This window comes from Mastigoproctus giganteus, chromosome 5, assembly GCF_048544385.1.
Source record: "Mastigoproctus giganteus isolate SK-2022 chromosome 5, ASM4854438v1, whole genome shotgun sequence".
NCBI lineage: Eukaryota > Metazoa > Arthropoda > Arachnida > Uropygi > Thelyphonidae > Mastigoproctus > Mastigoproctus giganteus.
Window position 1 is genome coordinate 54419394 of NC_143579.1, and position 25515 is coordinate 54444908.

At 36.7% G+C, this 25515-nt stretch overlaps 1 protein-coding gene across 1 annotated transcript in view; it reads left to right on the forward strand.

Annotated features, from left to right (window-relative positions):
* Positions 1-25515, forward strand: part of eIF3h (eukaryotic translation initiation factor 3 subunit h) — an 84891-nt gene that overhangs the window by 10138 nt on the left and 49238 nt on the right. Inside the window, exons 2-3 of the mRNA XM_090373201.1 lie at positions 15446-15602; positions 20064-20231. Of these exons, the coding sequence (XP_090229327.1) occupies positions 15446-15602; positions 20064-20231 (325 nt within the window). The remainder of the gene's footprint in view (positions 1-15445; positions 15603-20063; positions 20232-25515) is intronic.

Here is a 25515-nt window from a genome sequence, read left to right on the forward strand (position 1 = left end):
GTGTCCCCCAAGGTTCAATTCTTTCCCCCACTCTTTTCCTCTTGTATATTAATGACCTTCTTCCATTGACTGGAAATCCTATCCATAGTTTTGCCGATGATAGCACATCATTCCACTTTGAGAAACCTTGTCCTGCTCAATCAGCTTCAACTTCTCGAAAATCTGCTACCAATTCCTTAAATGCCGATCTTCAGGTAATTCTCCAGTGGGGCAAAGACAACTTAGTTGATTTCAACCCTTCTAAAACTCAGCCTTGTCTTATATCTTGCAAAAAGGATTCTTCTGCTCCTGTGCTTATCTTTAGTGACAGTCCGATTTCTAGGCAAAATGATATATCTCTTTTGGGGATTACCCTGACTTCTAATCTCTCTTGGCACAAGCACATTACAAATATTGCTTCCTCTGCATCTAAAAAACTGGGTTTTCTCTTTCGCTCTCGGCGTTACTTTTCTTCCAAACAGCTGCTCACTCTGTATAAATCGCAAATCCGCCCTGCCATGGAATGTTGTTCCCACAACTGGGGTGGTGCCCCCAAAACCTCTCTCAGGCTTCTTGATTCCATTCAGAAGAGGGCAATTAGGTTAATTAATGATTCATTTCTAAAAGAGTCTCTCCACTCGCTTTCTCATAGACGTACTGTTTCTGCTGCATGCCTCTTCTACAGATACTTCCATGGGCACTGTTCTTCTGAATTGGCTTTTATAATTCCCGCTCTCTCTCTTTCAAAACAGTCCGAACACGTACCACCACCAGCCAACATCCATTTACTGTCCAACTTCAAACCCACAGAACCAACTTTTCATCTTCCTCATTTATTCATTCAACTGCTGTTTTCTTGAACAACCTTCCTTCATACTTATTTCCTGAAAATTACAATCTACAGAAGTTCAAGTCCAATGTCAACAAATATCTTCTTTCATCTTCTCAACCTCCAACCCAAGCACGGTACTAAGTACTATAGGTTCTAATACCTCTCGTGTTTGGGGTTCACATAAAAAAAAATTGTAAACACGGGAACTCGTAGTAAAGCGAAAACCCATAAAGCTGGAACTACGTGTATTTTACAAATTTTTTCATAGTTCTAAAGAAGAAAAGTCTTACATTTCCTTCAAAACTATGATCTCTCTCTCTCTCTCTCTCTCTCTCTCTCTCTCTCTCTCTCTCTCTCTCTCTCTCTCTCTCTCTCTCTCTCTCAGCCCCTCATTTTTTTCTTTTTTTTTTTTTTTTTTGTTTTCTAATTTTCTGTTTCAGATTTTGAAATATCATTTTATTCAAGATTACCCTAAATGAACATGGATTATCATTTAACAAAGGAACAAAGAGTGGCAGCAGTTAAACATTATTACCAAAACAACAATAATGGAGCTAAAGCTATTCATTTGTTAGCAGAAAGCCCTGGGTGCCAAGCAATTTTCTGAGCTCTATAAAGCAATCCGATCCAGAGCATTCTCATTTAAAGGACTCGCTCTTCTCTTTTAAGTTTTCCATTAGTTTCTCTTAAGTTCTTTCAATAAGCACAGTAGACTTTATCTTACAAGTTTTAAGTTGGGAAAGAAATGACACCTTTCCTTTTGTTTTTATTAGAGTTACTAACCCAACTAACCTAACAACCGCTTGGCCACTCGTGGTATTATTTCATGCCTTCCTGTGGTGGGTCCGGTAACCTGAGTGGGAAAACCAACCCTCAGGGCCAAAAGGAGTACAAAATGGACTAACTACCATTGTTTGGCGCATAATGGCCTTTAGCTGCCTTTGCGCCTTAAAACATACAACAACAACAAAATGGACAGAGAAACCTTTCCTCTGCTTGATCAATTAAGATCACCAACCTGATCATGATTCCTAACAAAATAAAAGACAAAAGACAGATCTTTGGCAACAAGATCACCCAGCCTTTCTCCTTATTCATTCTCTATCAGATTTTCATGTCAGCAAATTATCCCCATTTCCAATCCAGAAATGTTTGAAAATGCTGCAGAATCACCAAAGATGGTAAAGTGATTACAGTCTGGAGATCTGCTGGTAGAAACAGTGAAGCCAAACACTCAGAAATATTATTGAAACTGACCACATTTAGTGGAATTCCCATGAAAATAATGCCCCATGCCACTCTGAATACCTCCAAAGGAGTTACAGCAGAGTAGGACCTCATTAACATCTCAGAGGATGAAATTGTGCAAGAATTGACAGATCGAGTAATACATGCAAAAGGAATATTAATCCGGAAAGATGGAGAATTAAAGCCAACACGGAACATAATATTGACCTATAGTACCCCAAACTTACCAACAATGGTTAAAGCAGGGTATCTGAATTGTCATATATATCCATATATACTAAATCCCATCAGGTGTTATAAGTGCCGGAAATATGGACACTCCCAGGTAGCATGCCATGGCACTATGATTTGCCCAAACTGTGGTTCAACAGAACACACTCAAGCTGATTGTACTGTAACCTCCTTTACATATCCCAATTGCAAAGGTAACCATCTGGCATATTCAAAAAATTGTGAAATGTGGAAAGTAGGAAAAGAAATTCAAAACGGAAAAAAATGTAATGTATCAGGAAGTCAAAAAGCATATTATGCCAAAACACACGTATGCACAAGCAACCCAACACAGTCATTCCATTGCTACTCAAACTGACATTAAAACTACATAATATGCTTTTGGGTCCCTCCAAACATTTATTTTGCCGATTGAGCCAGGTCCGTGCTGAATCTGCCAAACACAACCTGCCAAACACAAGCAACTGAAACAAGGAATTAATATTCCAATTTCAGTTCCGCCCAACATGCCTGAAACTAAAAAAGCAGACAAAACAGTACCAACAGATCACGCTCAGACCAAGAAACACTTCCCTATACATATGGATGTTGACAACAAAACTAACCCATAAGAAACTATATTAAAACTCCATGCAGAAGAATACATGGATACAGAGCAACCAGTTTTCCCCAAAAAAGACAGAAATAAAACAAATTGTTACAAACAAACTGCTGCAAAAGAACAGACAGATCGAAACATAACTCCTAAAACCAAGTAATGCAGCACATACTTCAATGGAACTGCAGAGGCATATGAGCCAATACTGATGATCTATATGACCTGACCAATAAGTACAATCCAGTGAGTGTTTGCCTGCAAGAAACAAATTAAAACCACAGATAACTCTCTCAATTAAAAACTTCACAATGTACAGAAAAGACAGGAATACTGCAAAATCAGCACATGGAGGGGTAGCAATACTAGTAAACTCTAAAATCCCCACTCGACATATATCTCTCCCTCTCTCTCTCTCCAGACTGACTTAGAAGCCACTGCTGTGCATATTGAGCTTGGAATAAAACTAACTCTTGTTTCAATATACTTTCCACCAAATAGACCTTTCGTGCTAAAAGAACTAGATCTTATAGTACAATTTCCAGCACCTTTCTGTCTCTTATGAGATTTCAATGGGCATCACCTATTGTGGGGATCTTCACGCATGGATAAAAAAGGAAATCTGATTGAGACATTACTGAATCAACAGCAGTTAACCTTACTAAATACTGGCCATCACACTTAATGTCCATCTACCCACAGGATCCACTTCAGTAATTGATCTGTCAATCTATTCTCCCATACTGTTCCCCAGTAATGGAGTGATCAATCTTATATGATCCGCACAACATTGATCATTTTCCAATTATAAGTAAAATACAAACGAAACAATCCCACTATCCAGATTACAGAGTAAAAATGGAAATTCACAAAAGCAAATTGGACAAAATATTCAGTCTGTGTTTATTTTGATGATCAATTTATTAAAACACAACCAATAGATAAAGTCATTGAGCACATTACTAAACAAATTTTGACAGCAGCTTCTGAGGCAATTCCTCAGTCCTCTGCACACCAAAAAAGACATGCAAAACACTGGTGTAATGAGGCCTGTAACAGTGCAAAACGAGAAAAAAAATAAAGCATGGAACCTATTTCATAGGTTTCCTACTACAGCCAACCTCATTTTATATAAAAAACAAAAGGCAAGGGCACAACAAATCAGAAGACAAGCCAAAAAAGAATCCTAGATAAAATTTGCCAGTACCATCATGAAGGACACCAGCAGTCGGCTAATATGGAAGAAAATCCAACAATTAAATAATAAATGCATTCCTTTTTCTGCTCCAATCTTGATTAAGAATGGGCGAGAACTGTCTTCCCCAAAGGAAATAGACAATTTCCTTGGAGAGACTTTCAGTCAAATATCAGCAGCATCTGAAAATCAAAACCTCAGCAGAAAAATATAAAATAAATTTCAACACCACCCAATCCCTTCCTTATAATCAGCCATTCATCCTAGCTGAACTCCAAGCTCTGAACAGAACAGCATATAGCACAGCAGGACCTGACGGGATCTACTATATAATGCTTAAACATCTAAATCAGTAGTTTTCAACCTTTTTTTAATAACAGCACCCCTACTCAATTTTCTGCCTGTTAGATCCGATTTGCTCTCTGCATACATATTATTATTATCTTTATTTTCTCCTAAGAATTGTAAGAAATTACAACTCCTATTGTAATATATATATATATATATATATATATTACAATAATATTTATTTATAGTTATTACAATAATATAATTATAAAAATTACATTTCATAATGCAAATTATATGTATACAGTATATAATAATGCTATTCTTTATATAGAGGTACTAAGTAAACATCAATTATAGATCACCACAAAATTAAAAAGATATTGTATGCCCTTTTATAATGAAATAAACATATAAATTTAAAAAAGTAATAATAAGTTTAGTAACTTAAACCCAAATTACGTAGCACCCCTGGAATGTTGTTGCAGCACCCTAAGGTGCCACGGCACCCCAGTTGAAAACCACTGATCTAAATAATACAGCCTTAAGCTTATTATTAGTTTTCTACAACTGGATATTTCTTGAATGTGTTTATCTTTCCTCATGGCATCATTCTGTAATTTTTGCCTTTCCAAAACCAGGAAAGGATCAATCACTTCCACAAAACTACCGACCTATTTCCCTAACCAGCTGTTTAAGTAAAACACTAGAAAAAATTATACATAGCAGATTAAAATGGATCCTTGAACGTAAAATGCTGCTAAATATCAACCAATACAGTTTCTGACAAAATTGATCCTGCTTGGACCTAATGGTAAGAGCTGAAACTAACATTCTCAATGCATATGTTAAAAATGAACATCTAGTAATGGTGAGTCTAGATATTGAAAAGGAATTCGATACCACATGGAGGTATGACATTCTTTGAGAGTTCTATTCTCTATCTGCAGATAAAGGAACCACTAAGTGGCAGTGATCACAGTGTGCTGAAGTGGGATTTACTCAAAGAGATAACTACCATCAGGGGTAAAGGGAAGGGTTTTTGCTTTTGGAAAGGCAACTACAATGGTCTGAGACAATATTTAAATTCTATACAGTGGGACCAACTGAAGATGTTACCAACAGCAAGTTCAAAATGAGAAGCATTCAAAGAGCTTATCTTGGAAGCTACTAGGCTTTACCTACCAACTAAGAAATATTGTTCAAGGTTAGGCCTAAATGGATGTCAGATGAACTAATGAGACATATGTCAGAGAAGAAAAATGCAAATGCATGGGATACATATAAATTAACATGTGACACAGAAGCCTATGATAAATATAAGCTGGTCTGTAACCAAGTTACAAAGGAGGTTAGGCAGGCGAAGGCAGATTACAAGAAAACTTTGGCAAAGGATGCAAAGAAAAACAGCAGAGTTCTTTACTTATGTAAACTCTAGAAGGAAGGGGATGAATCAGATTGGTCCACTTGATATCAATGGTTCAACTGTTGATGATCCTGCTCAGGTAGCTAACAAACTAAATGAATATTTTGCATCAACATTCACACATGAGGAGTTATTCAGTGAGGGGAATGCCAGAGGTGTATTCAACTCTGGCAGTAAGCTAGATAATCTTGTAATAACTGAGAGTAAAGTGGAGGAGAGATTGTTGAAGATAAACACAAGAAAGGCACCTGGGGTGGATGGGATCTATCCAGTTATATTAAAAGAGGCAGCAAAGGAAGTAAACAAACCCTTAGCCATAATTATGAGAGCTTTTTTGGACTCAGGGGAGGTACCCATGGACTGGAGATGTGCAAATGTGACCCCAATTCACAAAGGAGGATCAAAGGCTGACACAAGTAATTATAGACCTGTGAGTTTAACTTCTGTTCCAGGAAAATTAATGGAGGCACTGATTAAAGAAGCACTGCAGGATCATCTAGACAAGACTTCAGTTATAGCTCGGACACAGCATGGTTTTGTTAAGGGAAAGTCTTACCTGACCAACTTGATTGGATACTATGATGCAGTCACAAAAGAACTGGATGCAGGGAATAACTTTGATATTATATATTTGGATCTTAGAAAGGCTTTTGATACTGTTGCACATGGAAGACTGCTGCACAAATTGGTGCAGTGTGGCATTGGAGGCAAATTGCTGCTATGGATAAAGGGATGGTTGAGGGGGAGAAGACAGAGAGTAGTAATCAATGGACACTGCTCATCGTGGACTAATATTATTAGTGGAGTCCCTCAGGGTTCTGTGTTGGGTCCATTATTATTTTCTGTATTTATAAATGATATTGATGATGGTATATCAAGTTTAATGTCCAAATTTGCAGATGATACAAAGATTGGCAGGGTTGTTAAGGACAATACTGATGCTATGCTGCTGCAACAGGATCTGGAAAGGTTGAGCAGATGGGCTGAGAGGTGGCAAATGAAGTTTAACATTGACAAATGTAAAGTACTACATATGGGAAACAGCAACCCCAGAGCAACGTATCAACTCTGTGTTACTACACTGAGAGTAGTAGAGAATGAAAAGGACCTGGGGGTAATTGTGCAGGCAGATATGAAGTGCTCTGAGCAGTGAAGATGAGCTGCAAGAGTAACTAATGGTGTCTTGTCAATGATATACAGGAATTTTTCTAGCAGGGATAAGGAGGTGATTATTCCCTTGTATAAGGCAATGGTTAGGCCACACCTTGAGTGCTGTATACAGGTCTGGAGGCCTCATTTCAAGAAGGATGTAGAGCTGCTGGAACGAGTACAGAGAAGGGCAACAAGATTAGTGAATGGAACAAAGGGTTGCTCTTACGAAGAAAGGCTTAAGTTTTGCAAATTACAGTGTCTGGAGACTAGGCACCGGTGAGGTGATCTGATAGAGGTGTATAAAGTCTTGAATGGTTTGAGCATGAACTCCGTAGCCGAGTGGTCCAGAGCAGGAGTGCAGTAGCACACGTTCTTTGAGTAGACCGGGGTTCAAGCCCCTGACTGCTGAATATGGTCGATCTGCCAACCTGCACTGGACCAGCATTGCAGATTATGGTCCGTTTCCCTCAGCATGAATTGTTGAGAGGCTTCCATCCTGTAGTGGGTTGATAATGGCTGCACTTTGCCTTTTTTTTTTTACCAATGCCGATGGGATTCTTTGTTTTGCTCAGAATAATCACCTGAGAGGGCATAAATTCAAATTGAGGAAAGACAGATGTAGGATAGATGTGTCAAAATTTGCCTTTAGCCAGCGGATAGTTGGTTGGTGGAACAGACTTCCATCCCTTGTTGTGGAAGTTGATAGCCTAAATAAATTTAAGGCTCAGCTGGACAGGTATTTTGAACGAACAGAGGGGTGAAATGGGAGTGTTTTGTTTTTTTTTTGGCTGATGCTGCATAAGCTTGCTTTCTTGCATCATATGCCTCTACTAATTCTAATGCTCTAGGGTTGAGAGGACATGTATATTCATCCAGAACTTTCTTAAGTGCAGAACCTTTCAAGTTCATCCAGAATGTACTTTCACAATATTTATTCAAGAAGAAGGGATCTGTACTTAGTCCAAATATTCCAAATACTAGAAATATATATGTGTGCTTACTATCTTGCTATATCATGCCATTCACCAACCATTAACAGCATAGAGAGATAGTTACAACTTTCCATAAATAAGGTGGAGACATGGACCTTACAAAATGGTTATTGCCTGTCAAAACAAAAGATAATTGCAGTTCATTTCTGTAAAAAGCACAGATGACATCCAGAGCCTGAACTTAAATGAAAAATCGAACCAATCCCTCTTGCCAGCAATATCTGCTTTTTAGGTTTAATATTAGATACTAAATTCAATTTTGCCATGTACATAATTTATCTCAGAACTGTCTGCTTGAAAAAACCCAATACAGGAACTTCCCGACTTACGTAATACTCGATTTACAGAAATTCAACTTTACATAAGTTTTTTCCAGCTGGTGCAAACTTTAAAAAGAATTCGTGGAAATGTATTTTGCATCCCGTAGGAATAAATGGAGGTATCATGAAAATATCGTAATGTTAACCCCCAATAACACTTTTTTTTTTCTTTTTTTTTTTTTTTGTAATTCGTTCCAAGTCCTTGAAAGTTGAAAATTTTGCTATCCCGTTATAAGAATCAATTTTGAATGCCTTTGTGATATTTTTCTAAAGCACATTTCTGGAGGTCACTACCATAAAATAATATAAACAATTTTCACACTCCGGTTTATTGGGCTTTTATGTTAGTGAATCTAATTATAAACGGGTAGTAAACTCGATCTTATTGCATTTGCAATAATACCGATAACTGCAATTGTGTGGGTTTTTACGCTATTATGGTGAAATGAAATCTTCACTTCTTCACTGAAATCTTCAATCATATAAAAAAATTTTCAGAAACTTCTCTTCATTTCTATTTACGTATTACAATGATGAAGGGAAAGCAACCAGCGAAAAGTGCAAGTGTTGGTAGTGCCAGGAAACAAAACAAAATTGATTTAGAAATGAAGATGAAAATGATTAAGAAGTACGAAGCAGGACAAAGTTTGTCATCTGTTGCAGATGGTAGATGACTTTCATCAACCGGTGAAATACCACCACTTTGCTTATTGGAGGCTTGAAGTGGTGAAACCCATGTTTAGTCTCTAGAGCAAAGTTTCCGGCATCCCCCTCCCCCATACTTCTCCTTCAACCCATGCAATGGTACTAAGTACTATAGGTTTTGATACCTTTCGTGTTGGTCATAGCAGCCCTTGCGCCAATAAATCCCACTCCAGCAACAACCTTTCGTGTTTGGGGTTTTCATAAAAAAAAAAAGTTCTCGCTGCTTCAACATTGAATACTATTTTAAAGGCATGTATAAAAGAACATGTCAAAGGATCAACAGTGTTCAGGTGCTATATTGAAGATGGAACAACTGCTAATAATATTGATGGAAAATCAGATTCAGAAGCGAGTGCCCCTGAGTCTAATGACCATTCAAGCAAAAGCAAGAAGTATTTCTGAAGATATTAAGGATAAGTACAGCGAACCCCAACCCAAATTCGTGGCAAGCAACGGGTGGTTTAATAGGTTCAAGCATCGCACTGGTTTCCACAACATTAAAGTATGCGGTGAAGTCGCCAGTGCTGTTTCTGCAGCTGCAGAGAAATTTTGTGATGTTGGAAAAAATTGTTGATGAAGGTGGATATTCAATGCAGCAAATTTTAAACGTTGATGAAACCGCTCTGTATTGGAAAAAAAATGCCGGATCGAACATACATTGCCAAAGAGGAAAATACAATGCCAGGTTTCATGGCATCAAAAGATAGGGCCACACTCTTGCTTGGGGCTAAGCATTATGAATGCAGCGTACCATTCTGTGTACGCTGCATTCATAATGCTTGTGTACCATTCTGGAAATCCTCGTGCATTTAAGGGCATCAATAAAGCCACCCTACCCATACATTTCCGATCGATCACAGTATCTCTCTCTTTTAGGATTGGTTTAAATGCTGCTTCATTCCCGAGTTGAAAAATATAGTAAAGACAACGACGTACCTTTCAAGATTTTGCTTCTATTAGATAATGCTCCTGGACATCCTACGCATCTAGATGATTTCAATTCGAATGTGAGAGTCACATTTCTACTGCCAAACACGACTTCACTCATCCAACCTATGGATCGGGGTGTTATTTCGAATTTAAAAGCATACTATTTGCACACAACATTTGCTCAGGCATTGTCTGAGATGAGAAAAATTTTACGTTAAGAGACTTTTGGAAATCTTACAATATTTACCATGCCATCTTAAACATTAATAAGGCCTGGGTGGAAATTACTAAAAGTTGTTTAAATGGCACATGGAAGAAAATATGCCCATGGCATGTAAAAGGCTTTGAAGGGTTTGAAAAAGACGAAACATATGAAGAGGTTACAGATAAGATTGTAAAGGTTGCAGAGCTACTTCAGTTGGAGGTTGATGCCAAAGATGTGGAGTTAATAGAGGAAGAAGAGAAGGAATTATCTAACAATGAACTTGTTGAATTGCAGGTGATAGTGAAAGAAGAAAATGCTGATGAAGCTCAAGATAAACCAATTGAGGAGCTGAAACGCTTCATCACTACAGAGATGGCAATGGCATTTAGTGAAATTGCATCGGCAATGGCGAGGTTTGAGAAGATGGATCCTGACAGCAAACGATTCTTAAAAGTTAAGAGAATTGAATGATATGCTTGCTACAAAGAAATCTACAATGAAAAGAAAAAAGCCACCGTCCAGTCATCCGTTAATATGTTCTTTCGTAAGGTTGGGTGGCCAACCCCTTCTAAATCTCCACAGCCCTCAACCTCTGCAGCACCGTACTTATCAGCTGAAGACGTCGATTCTGGCAACGATGCTCAAGAGGTAAAACTTACTGGTGTTATGCCTGTCTCCTCTCTTTTTTGTAATTTTATAATATTGAAATTTTTTAAATTGCACGCTTTTGTATTTCCTGCGCATGAGATAAAAAATTGAATAAATACAATAAATAATTCTATTTATATGTTCGTTAAACATTTATTTTTTGATTCAATCAATTCAATGAGCACAATTGCGAGTGCTGCACAAGCATGGGGAAAATTCCGACTTACGTAAAATGTAAGTTCATCTCTGCCATGGCATGGGGTACAGACAGCTACTCTCCTGCATTTGTATCGTTTGCTCATCAGGTCAAATCTAGATTATGCTGCAGTAGTCTAGGACTCAACTAGGAAAACTGTACTTACATGACTGAATACCATACAGCATAGTGCTCTTCGCACTGTTCTAGGGGCTTTTCAAACATCCCTGGTCCAGTCTCTGTATAGAGGCAAACGAACCACCACTCCATCTCAGAAGGAAAATGTTACTCTTCACCTATGCAGCCAGACTTAACAGCCTTCCAGATCATCCGAATCAACCGCTACTTTTCAATCCTGAAAGGATAACATTCTATAACTATAAACCCACTGAAAATAGACCAACTGGTATTAGATTACAAGAGTTGATGCATTGCTGGAATGTTCATTTTGATAACACTCTGAAAGAAACCAAAATACCTGATCTGCCTTGGTCCTCAAACCCACCTTACTGTGACACCTATTTCCAACAGTGGGGGAAAAAGTCCCTGGGAAACTGTTCAAACAACTGCACAAAGGACATGCTGCTGGCAATGCGCAGAACTGTTTAATATATACTGATGGCTCAAAATCAGATGCTGCCATAATAAAACATTACGGCAGCATCTGATTTTCACAGTATCTGTATCTCTTCCGACTGAATGTAGCAGTTATACTGCAGAACTGTATCAATCCATCTAGCTATAGACAATATCAATATCTGTCTCAACACTAATAGTTTAATATATACAGACTCCGTGAGTGCACTGTCCACAATAAGTAACAATTTCCCAACCCCACATCCCATAGTAAAAGAAATCTGGTCTCGTCTAAATAATTTGAGGAATAAGAATCATACTGTATGTTTTTGTTGAATTCCAGGGCATGCTGGCATCATAGGTAACAAAACAGCAGACCAGGCAGCCAAGCACTCAAACAGCAACGCACTTCCATCTTACCAAGTACCCAATATAGATTTCCTAAAACATATCTGACGTATCTGTAGGGGTAGGGACCAGTGGTTGAATATTTGGAAGACACATGTGAACAATAAATTATTTGAAATTAAACATGAACCACAAATATGGAGCTCCATATTTGACTGGAGATGTGCAAATGTGACCATCAGCCAAAAAAAAAAAAAAATGCTTCCATTTCACCCCTCCGTTCGAAATACCTGTCCAGCTGAGCCTTAAATTTGTTTAGGCTATCAATTTCTACAACAAGGGATGGAAGTCTGTTCCATCAACCAACCACCCGCTGGCTAAAGGCAAATTTCCGCATATCTATCCTACATCTGTCTTTCCTCAATCTGAATTTATGCCCTCTCAGGTGATTATTCTGAGCAAGATGAAGAATCTCATCAGCATTGAGCATGCTAAAACCATTCAGGGCTTCATACACCTCTATCAGATCGCCTCGCCGGTGCCGACCGGACTAGCCGGGTGGGTAAAGTGCCTGCCTGGCAACCCAAAGGTCGCGGGTTTGAATCCCACCTCGGGCTTGGATCAAAGTACTGCAAAAACCTTGGGAGGTGCATTATGCCAGACACTGTAATTTACAAAACTTAAGCCTTTCTTCATAAGTGCAACCCTTTGTTCCATTCACTAATCTTGTTGCCCTTCTCTGTACTCGTTCCAACAGCTCTACATCCTTCTTGAAATGAGGCCTCCAAACCTGTACAGTACTCAAGGTGTGGCCTGACCATTGCCTTATACAAGGGAATAATCACCTTATCCCTGCTAGAAAAATTCCTGTATATCATTGACAAGACATCATGAGCTACTCTTGCAGCCCATCTGCACTGCTCAGAGAACTTCATATCTGCTTGCACAATTACCCCCAGGTCCTTTTCATTCTCTACCACTGTCAGTGTAGTACCACAAAGTTGATACGTTACTCTGGGGTCACTGCTTCCCATATGTAGTACTTTACATTTGTCAATGTTAAACTTCATTTTTCACCTCTCAGCCCATCTGCTCAACTTTTTTACATTCTGTTGCAGCAGCATACTGTCATTAATAACCCTGGCAACCTTCGTATCGTCTACAAACTTGGACATTAAGCCTGACATACCATCATCAATATCATTTATAAATACAGTAAACAAACAATGGACACAACACTGAACCCTGAGGGACTCCACTAATAACATTAGTCCACGAAGAGCAGTGTCCATTGATTACCACTCTCTTGTCTTCTCCCACTCTACCATCCCTTTATCCATAGGGATAAAGGGATGGTAGTGTGTGTCAATGATATACAGTTGCCCAGGTGCCTTTTTTATGTTTATCCTCAACAATTTCTCCTCCACTTTCCTCTCAATTATTACAAAATTATCTAGCTCACTGCCAGAGTTTACTTCACCTCTGGCATTCCCCTTCCTGAATAACTCCTCATGTGTGAATGTAGATGCAAAATACTCATTTAGTTTGTTAGCCACCTGAGCAGGATCCTCAACTGTTGAACCATCAATATCCAGTGGACCAATCTGATTCATCCCTTTCCTTCTAGAGTTTACATAGGTAAAGAACTCTTTTCTGTTTTTCTTTGCATCCTTTGCCAAGCATTTCTCATGATCTGCCGTTGCCTGCCTAATCTCCTTTGGACTTGGTTACAGACCAGCTTATATCTATCATAGGCATCGATGTCACCCATTAATTTTTATGTATCCCATGCATTTTCTTCTCTGCCATATGTCTCATTCGTTCATCTGACATCCATTAAGACATTAAGACAATATGGTTACATTGAGTGGCCACCACAATCACTAGATCTATCCCCTCTTTATTTCTATCTGTGGGGTGTAATGGAAGATTTTGTATACAAAATGAAACCATGAACAATTTCTGAATTAAAACAAACAATTTGGGAGAATTTTTCCAAAGTTGACATTGCATTTGTAAAATAAACAAAGAAAAATGGGCATTTCTTTTGGACCATCCTGCATGTATATAGATATAGGGAACGTGTTTATATATTTATTTCAATAAATAAATAAATTATAGTTGGGTGCCTTGTAGGGTCTCTTCTGAATTGTACAGTTGCACAGTGGTTTTGGAAGTTCTGTACACTAAAGCTTTTAGCATTTGCATTACCATTAGTAGAGGCATATGATGCAAGAAAGCAAGCTTATATAGCATCAGCCAAAAAAAAAAAAAAAACCATTTCACCCATCCATTTGCCCCAAATGTTTATTTAGTTCTGCCATGAATTTATTTTAGCTGTTAACTTCCACAATGACAGATAAAAGTTTGTTCCAGCAATCAACCATCCACTGGCTAAAGGCAAATTTCCCCACATTTATTCTACAACCAACTATCTTTCCTCAATTTTAATTTATGTTCCCTCAGGCAATTAATCTGTGAAAGAGGAAGAATCCCATCAGCATTGAGCTTGCTCAAACCATTCAAGGCCTTATACACCTCAATCAGATCACCTCGCAGTGCCTAGTCTGTAGACACTGTAATTTGCCAAACTTAAGCCTTTCTTTTTAAGAGCAACCATTTGTTCCATTCTCTGTACTCATTCCAGCAGCTCTACATCTATCCTGAAATGAGGCCTCTAGACCTGTATACAGTACTCAAGGTATGGCCTGACTTCCTAATACAAGGGGATAATCGCCTCCTCATCCCTGCTATAAAAATACCTGTATATCATTGACAAGACACCATGAGCTGCTCTTGCAGAACGTCTGCACTGCTCAGAAAACTTCATATCTGACTGCACAATTACCTCCAGGTCCTTTTCATTCTCTACCACTCTGAGTGTAGTACCACACATTTGATACATTACTTTGGGGTTACTGCTACTCATATGCAATGTTAAACTTCAGTTGCCACCTTTCAACCCATCTGCTCAACTTGTTGCAGTAGCGTACTGTCATTGAGTGTGCGCTACATTCTTTTTTCAGAGAAATACCTCCTTTAGAAGTATGAAAATGTCTGACTGTTAAAGGATATATGGGAGGTGTGTAAGAATTATTTCTGAATGTTCACTCTGTAATTTATAAAATTTATTAAAACTTTCAAGAATGGTTTCACAAAGCTAATTTTATATTTGTAAAATTATTTAATTTAATAGATATGGTTATCTGTTATTGAAATACTTATATTCCAATTCATGTTTAAAAATCACATATAATTATGTGATTTTTAAACATGAATTGTTTTTAAACATGATTTTTAAACATTAATTATTTTTGTGTGGCAACCAGCCTCACAACAGCATAAAGTAAGTGTGCAAAGTGATATTTATTCCATGCACTGAGAGTAAAAATTAGGAGTTATGGTGCCATGTGACTGTTGCATTTTGGGATGCAACCATTTTTGGATGCATTTTGGGATGCAACCTTTCTTAAAAATTGTTTCCCTGATTATTTTAAGCTAATGTAAATTCTGCTTAATTTCTGTGACTGTTAGTAGTAAATAATTAGAAATTAAATTATTCTTTAATTTTTCTTTTAGGTTGTTCTGAAGATAATTAAGCATTGCCAGGAGGAAGGAGCTGGTATTGTTGATGTTGCACAAGGAGTTTTACTTGGATTAGGTGTTGATAACCGTTTGGAAATTACTAATTGTTTCCCTTTTCCAAGGCATACTGATGATGAAGATTTTGATGAAGGTATAGATTAAAAACTACTGGATACTTTTTAATTTGAATGAATTCTCATTGGGTAGTTAGATGATATCTGATTTTTTTGCATCTAGTTCTTTTGTGGTCTCAAAGGAACTGGGTACAAAAAATAATTTTATATTTGTAAAATTTTGATACTGTTGCACATGGAAGGCTGCTATACAAATTGGAGCAGTATGTCATTAAGGTCAAGTTGCTGCTATGGATAAAGGGACAGTTGAGTGGGAGAAGATAGAGAGTGGTAATCAATGAACACTGCTCTTTGTGGACTAATGTTATTAGTGGAGTTTCCAGGGTTTGGTTTTGGGCCATTTGTTGTTTTCTCTATTTATTAATGATATTGATGGAGGTGTGTCAAGCTTATGTTCAAGTTTGAAGACGATACAAAGGTTGGCAGGGTTGTTAATGACAGTACGCTACTGCAACAGGATCTAGAATAGTTGGGCAGATATGCTAAGAGGGGGCAACTGAAGTTTAACAATGACAAATGCAAAGTACTGCATATGGGTAGCAGTAACCCCAGATTAATGTACCAATTGTGCGGCTACACTCAGGCTAATATAGAATGAAAAAGACGTGGGGGTAATTGTGCAGATAGATATGAAGTTGTCTGAGCAGTGCTAACATGCTACCAGGACAGCTTGTGGAGTTTTGTACAGGAATTTTGCTAGTGAGGTTAAGTAAGTGATTATCCCATTGTACACGGCAATGGTTAGACCAGGTCTGGAGGCCTCATTTTAGGAAGGATATGCTAGAACAGGTGTAGAGAAGGGCAATGAGGTTGTGGGGGAGTGGGGGGAACAAAAAGGGTGGTGTTACCAATAAAGTCTTCATTCTATGATTTGCAGCATCTGGAGACCAGGCACCTGAAGGGTAATCTGATTGAGGTGTTTCAGGCTTTGAATGGATTGAACAAGCTCAATGCTGATTTCATTCTTCTCTTTTTAAAACTGCATATATGAGGAGGTATAAATTTAAATTGAGGAGTGATGGTTGCAGAATAGATGTGTAGGAATTTGCCTTCAGCTGTGGGTGCTTGATTTTTAGAACAAACTTCCATTTGTTAATGTGGAAGTGGGTAGTTTGAATAAATTCAAACTAGCCATTTCTTCCACTATAACAGGAGAGGATGGACAGGTGATGTGTGAATGGTTTTTTTTTTTTTTTTTGTTGTTGTTGATACTTTATAAGCTTGCTTTCTTGTATCATTTGCCACTACTAATACTAACCCCATTTGCCATTCCTTGACTGTCTGCCTAATCTCTGTCGTATTGCAGTAGCACCCTGATTGCCTGCCGTTGACCATCTAGCCAACTTTTGTGCCATCAGTAAACTTAGACATTAAACTTGAAATGCCTTCATCAATATAAAGGCACACCAACTTTCAGGCTAAAATAAGTAGATTAGCATTAGTAGAGGCATATGATGCACGAAAGCAAACTTATATAGCATTAGTCAAAAAAAAAAAAAAAAAAACTTCCCATTTCACCCATTCATTCATTCCAAATGTTTGTCTAGTTCGGCTTTGAATTTATTTAAGCTGTCAACTTCCACAACGACAGATGGCAGTTTGTTCCAGCAATCAACCTGGTTAAAGGCAATTTCTGAACGGCTCTTCTACAACTGTTTTTCTTCAATTTGAATTTATGTCCCCTTAGGTGCGAAATCTGAGCGAGAGGAAGAAACCCGTCAGCACTGAGCTTGCTCAAACAATTCAAGGCCTTATATACCTCAATCAGATCACCTTGCAGGTGCCTAGTCTGCAGTTTGCAGATCTTAAGCCTTTCTTAAGTTTCTTTCAGAGTCAAAATTTACTAACATGTTATACTTAAAATTTTAATTAATTGCTATACTAAAAGGCTCCTTAAAACGAATACAGCAAAGCCTCGATTAATACAAATAATGAATTCTGCAGAACCATCATATTAAACAAATTCATACTATTCAAAGCTATTAAACCACTTAAATTATGATAATATGTCCCACCCCACTGAAAATATGCAAATTTTAGGAAGCTAGACTGAACTGTCTTTTCTTTCTTTAAATCTTCATACATGCGCTTGTAGTTGTTGAAAACTTTATCCATATCTCAGCATGCTTCAGTCAACATTGGGGTCAGTATCCATAACTTTTTGTTTTAAAGCTTCCAGAGTTTGAAGTATTTTTTTCATATACTTTCATGGTGAATGCCTTTCTTTGCACATTGTCTACTTCTTCATCAGCATTGTTGGCCTTTTCAAATGCACGCTGTTGATCTAAATTAAGAAGGTTTCCGTCAGTCATTTCTTCTGAATATGATTCAAGCAAGTCACTGACTTTTGTAGTGTCCAGTTCATCTAAACAGAAGCCGATGTGCCAACAATCAAAAAAAAAAAAAAAAAAAAGTTCATCTAAACCACACCATCTTCCAATGTTTTATTCCTTCAACGACAGCTTGCACTTGACAGGGAAAACCATCAAAATTATTTGTGCAATGAGGCAAAATGTATTTCCACACTGAACACATATTGCTTGCAGTTGATTCTTCCCAAGCATGGGAAATATTTTAAATTTCATTGTCACCTGTTGTTTGAGCAATTTCCTATGCAGAAATTCTTATTAGTGCAATTATTCCTTAGTCCATGGGCTGCAATAAAGATGTTGTTTGCTGGTAAAAAAATGACTTTTACATTCTCACACTATTTGAGAACGAAATGCACAAGGCATAATCCTTATGGGTTTTGGTAATTAGCTATATAATATCGGTGTAGATACACCTTAATTAACCCATAAATTTGAACTACGTATGTAGTGTAAAAGGCATCGTTTTAATAGTATCTCATATTGTCGGTGCCTTCACAACGAGATAGCTGGTATTGCAGTACTTCAAATAAATAACGCTTCTCTAGTAGAGAAGACTATGGTTATTTATTTTTGTTTGGTGGTATCCTCTGAAAATAAATAACAGTAGTCTTCTCTAGTAGAGAAGCATTATTTATTTGAAGTACTGCAATACCAGCTATCTCATTGTGAAGGCACCCACAATATGAGATACTATTAAATGATGCCTTTTACACTACATACGTAGTTCAAATTTATGGGTTAGCTATGGTGTATCTACACCGATATTATATAATTCTCACACTATGTACTAATGTAGTTTGATGATCAGGGGCATTATCTAAAATCAATAAAAATGCTTTAAAAGCAATATTGTTATTCTTGCAATAATTTTCAACAGATGGGAAAAAATATGATGAAAACCAGTCGTCAAAAAACTGGAAGCAATCGCTGATTGTAGTCTCTAAGAGCACAAGGATTCAGTGAACGATAAATGAGCATTGGTTTCAATTTTAAATCTCCTGCGTTGCTTCCCAATAAAAATGCTAAATGATCCTTAGCCAGTTTATATCCAGGTTGACTTTTTTTTCTTTTTTTTGACATATAAGTTCTGGAAGGCATTCTTTTCCAAAATAATCCAATTTCATCAACCTTAAAAATTTGTTGGTCTGTGTATCCACTTTCCTCTACTGTTTTCTTCAAAAATATAAGAATATTTTTTAGCTGCAGCTTCTTTATCTGCACTGGCAAACTCACAAGTAATTTTAATATTATGCAATTGAATTCAATTTCTAAAACAGTCAAACCAACCATTGCTTGCAATAAAAGTTTCTTCAGTTTCCGCATGAACTCCATTTTCTTTCAATGCCGCAAAGAGACTCAAAAGCTTTTGTTTGAATTGCTGCTTTGCTAAGAGGAATACATATTTGGTTGCAGTCTTCCATTCACACAGATAAGAGATGCTCCATTTCTATCATTGTAATGCTTCTATTCCTATTAGTAGTTGTTTGCAAACCACAAATGGCTGTTGCACCTGTACCTTTTTATTTATTCTGCGTGTTTTATAATATTATGTACCATAGATTCATGCATTCCAACATCTCAGCCTATTTTAGAAAATCAAGTGCATGTCATTTTATTACTTCTAATTTTTGTTCTAATGTAATAACAAGCCTCCTCTTTTTTGTACTTGCATAATTTGCACTACAAGTATTCTTCTGTTTGTCCATATTTGCTAGGGTCAGTTTATCAAAATTTAAAATATAATACCTTACTGTACATGTATATAGGATAACAAGCTGCAGCACATCTTCACACAATAATAGGCATAGGTGGACTGATGAGTGAGTGTTTGGGGATGCAACATGGTGAGTCATTGATAACCCACTTGTAATTTTTGATGCAATTTGCAATAAAAACTCGTACTAGCCGAATTTTGACTTATATTAAATAAGGTCTGGTATCATTTTATAATTTGTACTAAATCGGATTTCATACTATTCAAATTCATACTAATTGGGACTTTGTTGTACTTTCTTTGCATTAACTAGTTTGAGAAATAGGAAATATAATTATTGAAAAGTTGTGATATTAGTAGGGAAAATCTGCATTATGTTTATTTATTTATAGTGGAGTACCAAATGGAAATGATGCGACACCTTCGTCATGTGAATGTGGACCATCTTCATGTGGGATGGTATCAGAGTGCTCACTTTGGAAGCTTCTTCAACAGGCCTTTGTTAGATTCCCAATATAATTATCAGAGTTCCATTGAAGAATCAGTTGTTTTAATTTATGGTAAGCTTTATTATTACAGCATTTGTTAAGATTTCATGTGAAGATGATACACTGAACATTGTCTTGCAGATAAATATATATAGGTGTCCATAAAGTCCTGTGCTCTTTAAAACTTCAATAACTTAGTAGGTTTAGTAAAGTCACTTTACCACTTGAAGTATTTAATTAGTTTATTGGAACAAGAGGACAGTTATTACAATAGATCCAGACATAAATTGACTACATATCAGATTTCTGTGTTGAAATCTGTCTTTGTGCCTAGATTTTTGGTTCTGTAATATAAGGAGAAGCTAGCTATATACAAAGAGATCTAAAGGTATAAATTTTGTATAGTTTTGTACAAATATGCAGAGTTCATTTTGTACAAAACTCTAAAAATGTGTATCTTTGGTCTTTTTCTATATATATAAAACCAAAAAATCCAAGCCTGAAGATGCATTTCTAGAAATCCAAAATGTAACCAATTTATTTAGTTTTTGGGACTTTTATTTTGGTCTATTGTAATAATCAGAGCTCCACAAATTATGCAAAGCCCTATTTGCCACATAAAAAAAGAGACCAAAAGGAATGACCAAAAACAGACAAAAGAGACTGAAAAGAATATGAAGAACAGTAATGCTGGCCAGTGTGCTACTGGTGTGAACTACATGAGCCTAACCACCCACCACTGGAGTCCGGGTTGGCATGTCTGTTGCCATGGCAGCAGTTATCATTGTTTGTCATTCTTTGACATTTCACACTGTCTCAAAAACATTCCGTTTTGTTTACTTTTGTAGCCACTTGCCACAGGCTAGTGTATTTGTCAAGCCCTGGTAATAATTGGCCTCTTGTTCCTATAAACTAATTAAATACTTCATATGGTAGTGTCTTTACTAAACTCACTTAGTAGTAATTCCATGTGATGTCCTCGAGTTTAATTTTGCAATAACTTGGGTTCTATACGGGGAAAAATACAATTTGTAAAATCCATTGGAAAGGTAATTTATTCTAGCTTCTATGACAAAAAGAATTACTTAATTTAATCTAATTTTGTTTTATAAGTTTTTCAGATAATCTACCCTATAACAGATGAAAGAGAACTGTGTCCTCTGGCCAGCAGAGCTTAAGTCCATATCAACAGTTAGAAGAAAACTTGCAACACATTATGCAAAGGAAGCACTGCACAGGAATTCAAAACAACCTTAGATTTAACCAATATCCTTGTTCCAACATCAGACTATGTACTAATCATTCATGCTGCATGCCTATCAGAATGGACAACAATCTGGCACTCTCAAACTAATAATGAATTCTTGCAGTTTAAAAAGGATCCGAAAATTTGGAGTGCCACTCCAGTGTCTGTACATCAAGACTAGAAGAAGTAGTCCTTTCAAAGACAAGAATAGGTCATACTTATCTGACCCACCTTTATTTACTCACAGGAGACGATCCACCACAGTGTCCACATTGTTCTCAAAATCTGACTGTTAAAAACATTCTCATTGACTGCCCCTACTATAGACAAGACAGAACTTCAACCCTGCTATCACTGGTAAATCTTTATAAACCAATAACTTTAGAGAATCCCATTGGTGACAAGGCAGATATTTCCGAATTTTTCAACTATCTCAAGCTAACTGGACTTTTTAATCATTTCTGATTTTACAAAAGTTTCTCATTTCCTTATGTTATAAATGAATAGGTGCATTAAAGCCATAGCAGCTTATGCGCCATCAAACCCCCATAACAACAACAACAGAAATTCAGTTTCAAACTGGATGGAGAATTTTAAAGAGACTGGTTCTGTTAATGATAAGCCAAAAGATGCTACAGTCTCCTTGTTTTATCTTGGCTCTCAGGTAAAACAAGGAGATTGTAGCATCTGTTGAGGAAGCTTTTCAGCAATGCCCACAAAATCGCTAAGACATGCTGACACGCTAAGTTCCATCTCTGGAACAGCAAAAGTGAACAAAATTCTTAAAGTGAAATTGCACAAGCAGCCTTGCAAAGTTCAGGTGCATCAAATGTTGCTGGAAGATAAGTACCATGCGAGATTAACCTTCTGTCATGAGTTTAATGAGAACGATGAAAACTGCATCTTATCTTTTGACAATCTAATGGTTAGTGATGAAGCAATGTTTCATATTGGTGGCAAGATTAATTGCCATATTTGGGGGATAGAGAAACCAGAAAGTTCGGTAACATGAAAGAGATACTTGTGTGCCTTTGGAAAAACATGCATAATTGGTTCTTTCTTTTTTGAAGAAACAGTGGTTGATGGTGATGTTTATCTTGCACTGTTATAGGAGTTTAATATTTCTGAACTAAGATAATTAAGAATTGAAGCCAATATCGTTTTCCAGCAATATGGAGCACATTGTCAGTTCACTCAGTGTTCAACAATTTTTAAATGGTCTTCCAAAATAGATGGATCAGTAAAGGTGGGACAGTTTCTTGGACAGTTTGCTCACCCTATTTGTCTCCATTGGATTTTTTTCTATGGGGTTTCTTAAAAGTGTGGTTTACTCCTCAGAACCTCACTCTTTAAAAAAAATCTTGCTACCACAATTACAAATGCAATTAATGACATAACTGAAACAACTGGAGAATGTGTTTATGGAATTGCAAAATCTTACTATACTTTGTATAGGTTACATTGAACCTTAACAGTCTTATGATTATATACCCTAAAAACTAGAATAAATTACCTTTCCAATTTATTTTACAGATTGTTTTTATTTCATATAGAACCAAAGTTATTGCAGCTATAAAGTGCACAAGGCCTTATCCGATACCCTGTATAGACAGGCTCTAATTTTCTTTATTAATCATAATTTAATTCCATTTATGAATTACTTTTCCAGTTTTCTTTTTATGTTCAGTTAGATTTTTATATTAACTGAATGCTTGGAAATAATGATTTTTACTTTGCTCACTCACCAACTTTAGTTAGTATTTATTTTCTATTCAAGATCCTGTTTAAATTCACTTTGGAAAATGAAAATTAGGATGGAATAGTTAAAGAATAGGTGGACAAAAGAATCATGCTCTGGCAGCCACTCAAATAACATGGTTTTATTTATTATTATTTTTTTTATTTAATTCTTTCATGTTTCCTTTGGGATAATTATTTATCTTAATATTTTTTAAACTTTCCCATGTAAGACCTTTGTCTTATCCTTTCTATACTTTGCCTGCCTTTCAGGGACAGTATGCAATTTGTGTTAGCAGTAGTAAAATCTATTTAGCAGTGTACAGAACTGAGATAAAAGTTTTATTACTTCCATAGAAGTTATAAAACTGTCAGTTCCTCAGAAATTCTGCTTCATACACAGAAACATAATTTCATTTTAATAAAAGGTTAAATTGTGCAGAGGAACAGTTGCCCAGAAGAACCTTTCAGAGAAGATTGTTTGCTTATTTGTTTCTGTAATCTAGTCAGCCTTAAGTGAAATTGCTGCAAGAATGTTACCTTTACAATGAAAAGGAACTCACATTATCCCTCTCCTACAAAAATGCCAGCTAACTTAAAATAAGTCAGCTGTTGTTTCTGTGGGAGAGGTATAATGTGGGTTCTATCATGATTGTCAGTTGTACATTGTCACTTTAGCTACCGAGGTAAGATTAAAGGTTAACCATAGCTTCTGAGAGTTGTTTGCCTCGGTTGCTCAAAAGTGTACTTTGTTTCCATTCTAAACATTGGTCAAAAAGAACTACTTACATTTAGACTGTTGTTAATTTAGCTAAATACAATTGAAGCCAATATAGTTTTTATATATGCTGCAGCTTATTGTTTTGTTTTTGTGTATTTAACTAGGGGTGGTAGAAATACACGAGAAATATATACTTATGTAAACAGCATATTCGTTGCAGGATATCACTTTGCTATTTTGCACAACGATAGCCAGAGAGTAATCTCAGAAGTAATCTCAGTAGTAATCTCAGAAACTATGAACAAAGTCTCACAGTTAATTTATGTGCATTACAAATCTGTATGATTAAACTTGTTAATGGACCTGAGTTGATCTTTTTATATGTGATCATGCAAAGTTGATTTGGACAACAAATGCAATGACATCAAATGAGCTGTAGCCTTTCTGTCATAGCTGACTGACTTCCACTTCATAGTGAGTCAGTTGCTGATCTGAAGGAAATAAGTGTCCTCTTCCATAAAACTCTTTCTTTGTGAAGCTTCTTTTGAATGTGGTTTGGAAGTTGTTCTGCAAATCAACAAACTTTGTTGTAGTCTTGTGCAATTACTGCCATAATTATTTGTCTCTTTGTTGGTCACGGTCACTTACATTGTTTGCCAAATCAGCACTGTTCATAATATGAAGTATACATAATGTGTTATATTCTGTATATAGTGTAAATACACCATAGTTAACCCATATATTTAAACTACGTATGTAGCGTAGAGGGCATCGTTTTAATTGTATCTCATAATGTGGTTGCCTTCACAACGAGATAGCTACTATTGCATTACTTCAAATAAATAACGCTTCTCTAGTAGAGAAGACTACTGTTATTTATTTTCAGCGGTACCACCACCCAGACGATCGTTTCGAAGCTGTGCGGCTTCATCATCAGTGGGCAGGCAGGTACCCAGATAATACAACAAGCCATGACAGTTGCGAAGTTATATCCACATTATGAGAGATGCCAAAAGGATGTGGTGGTAATGTATTTGGAAAATTAAATGCACAGGGCATAATCCTTATGGGTTTTGATAATTAACTATATAGTATCGGTGTAAATACTCTGTATTTACACCGTTATATTCTGTATACGCCTTGTATTACCTTCTCACCTCTGAGCTCAAGTTCTGTTCAGAACAAAGGTTCAAAATTGAAAGTTCAAGTCACAAACATGTGTTCACTGTTAAATTTCACACCTTCAGGATAGCTTGAACAGACTTCAACGATAGCCAGAGAAGTTGCAGCTATGTTTTAATGGTGCTAAATGCAAGGTCTTACACTTGAAGAATAGCAACCCCCAAATACATTATATGCTTGGTGGGGTTGAATTAAGGTGGAGGAGAAAAGGGATCTGAGAGTTACAATACGGGCAGATATAAAGTTTTCTGAACAATGTAAACGGGCAGTCAGGAAAGCCCATGGTGTCATGTCGATAATTTATTGAACATTTCCTGTAGAGGTCGGTCATAATCACAGGAAATATTCATTATTCAGGAGGAATAGTGAATATGTTGGGAGATTATAATATCGATTATTCTGAGTAAAAATTTCATATAAACATCTGTTCAATTCTTAATGGATACGGAGATACAGCTGTTTGAAACTGA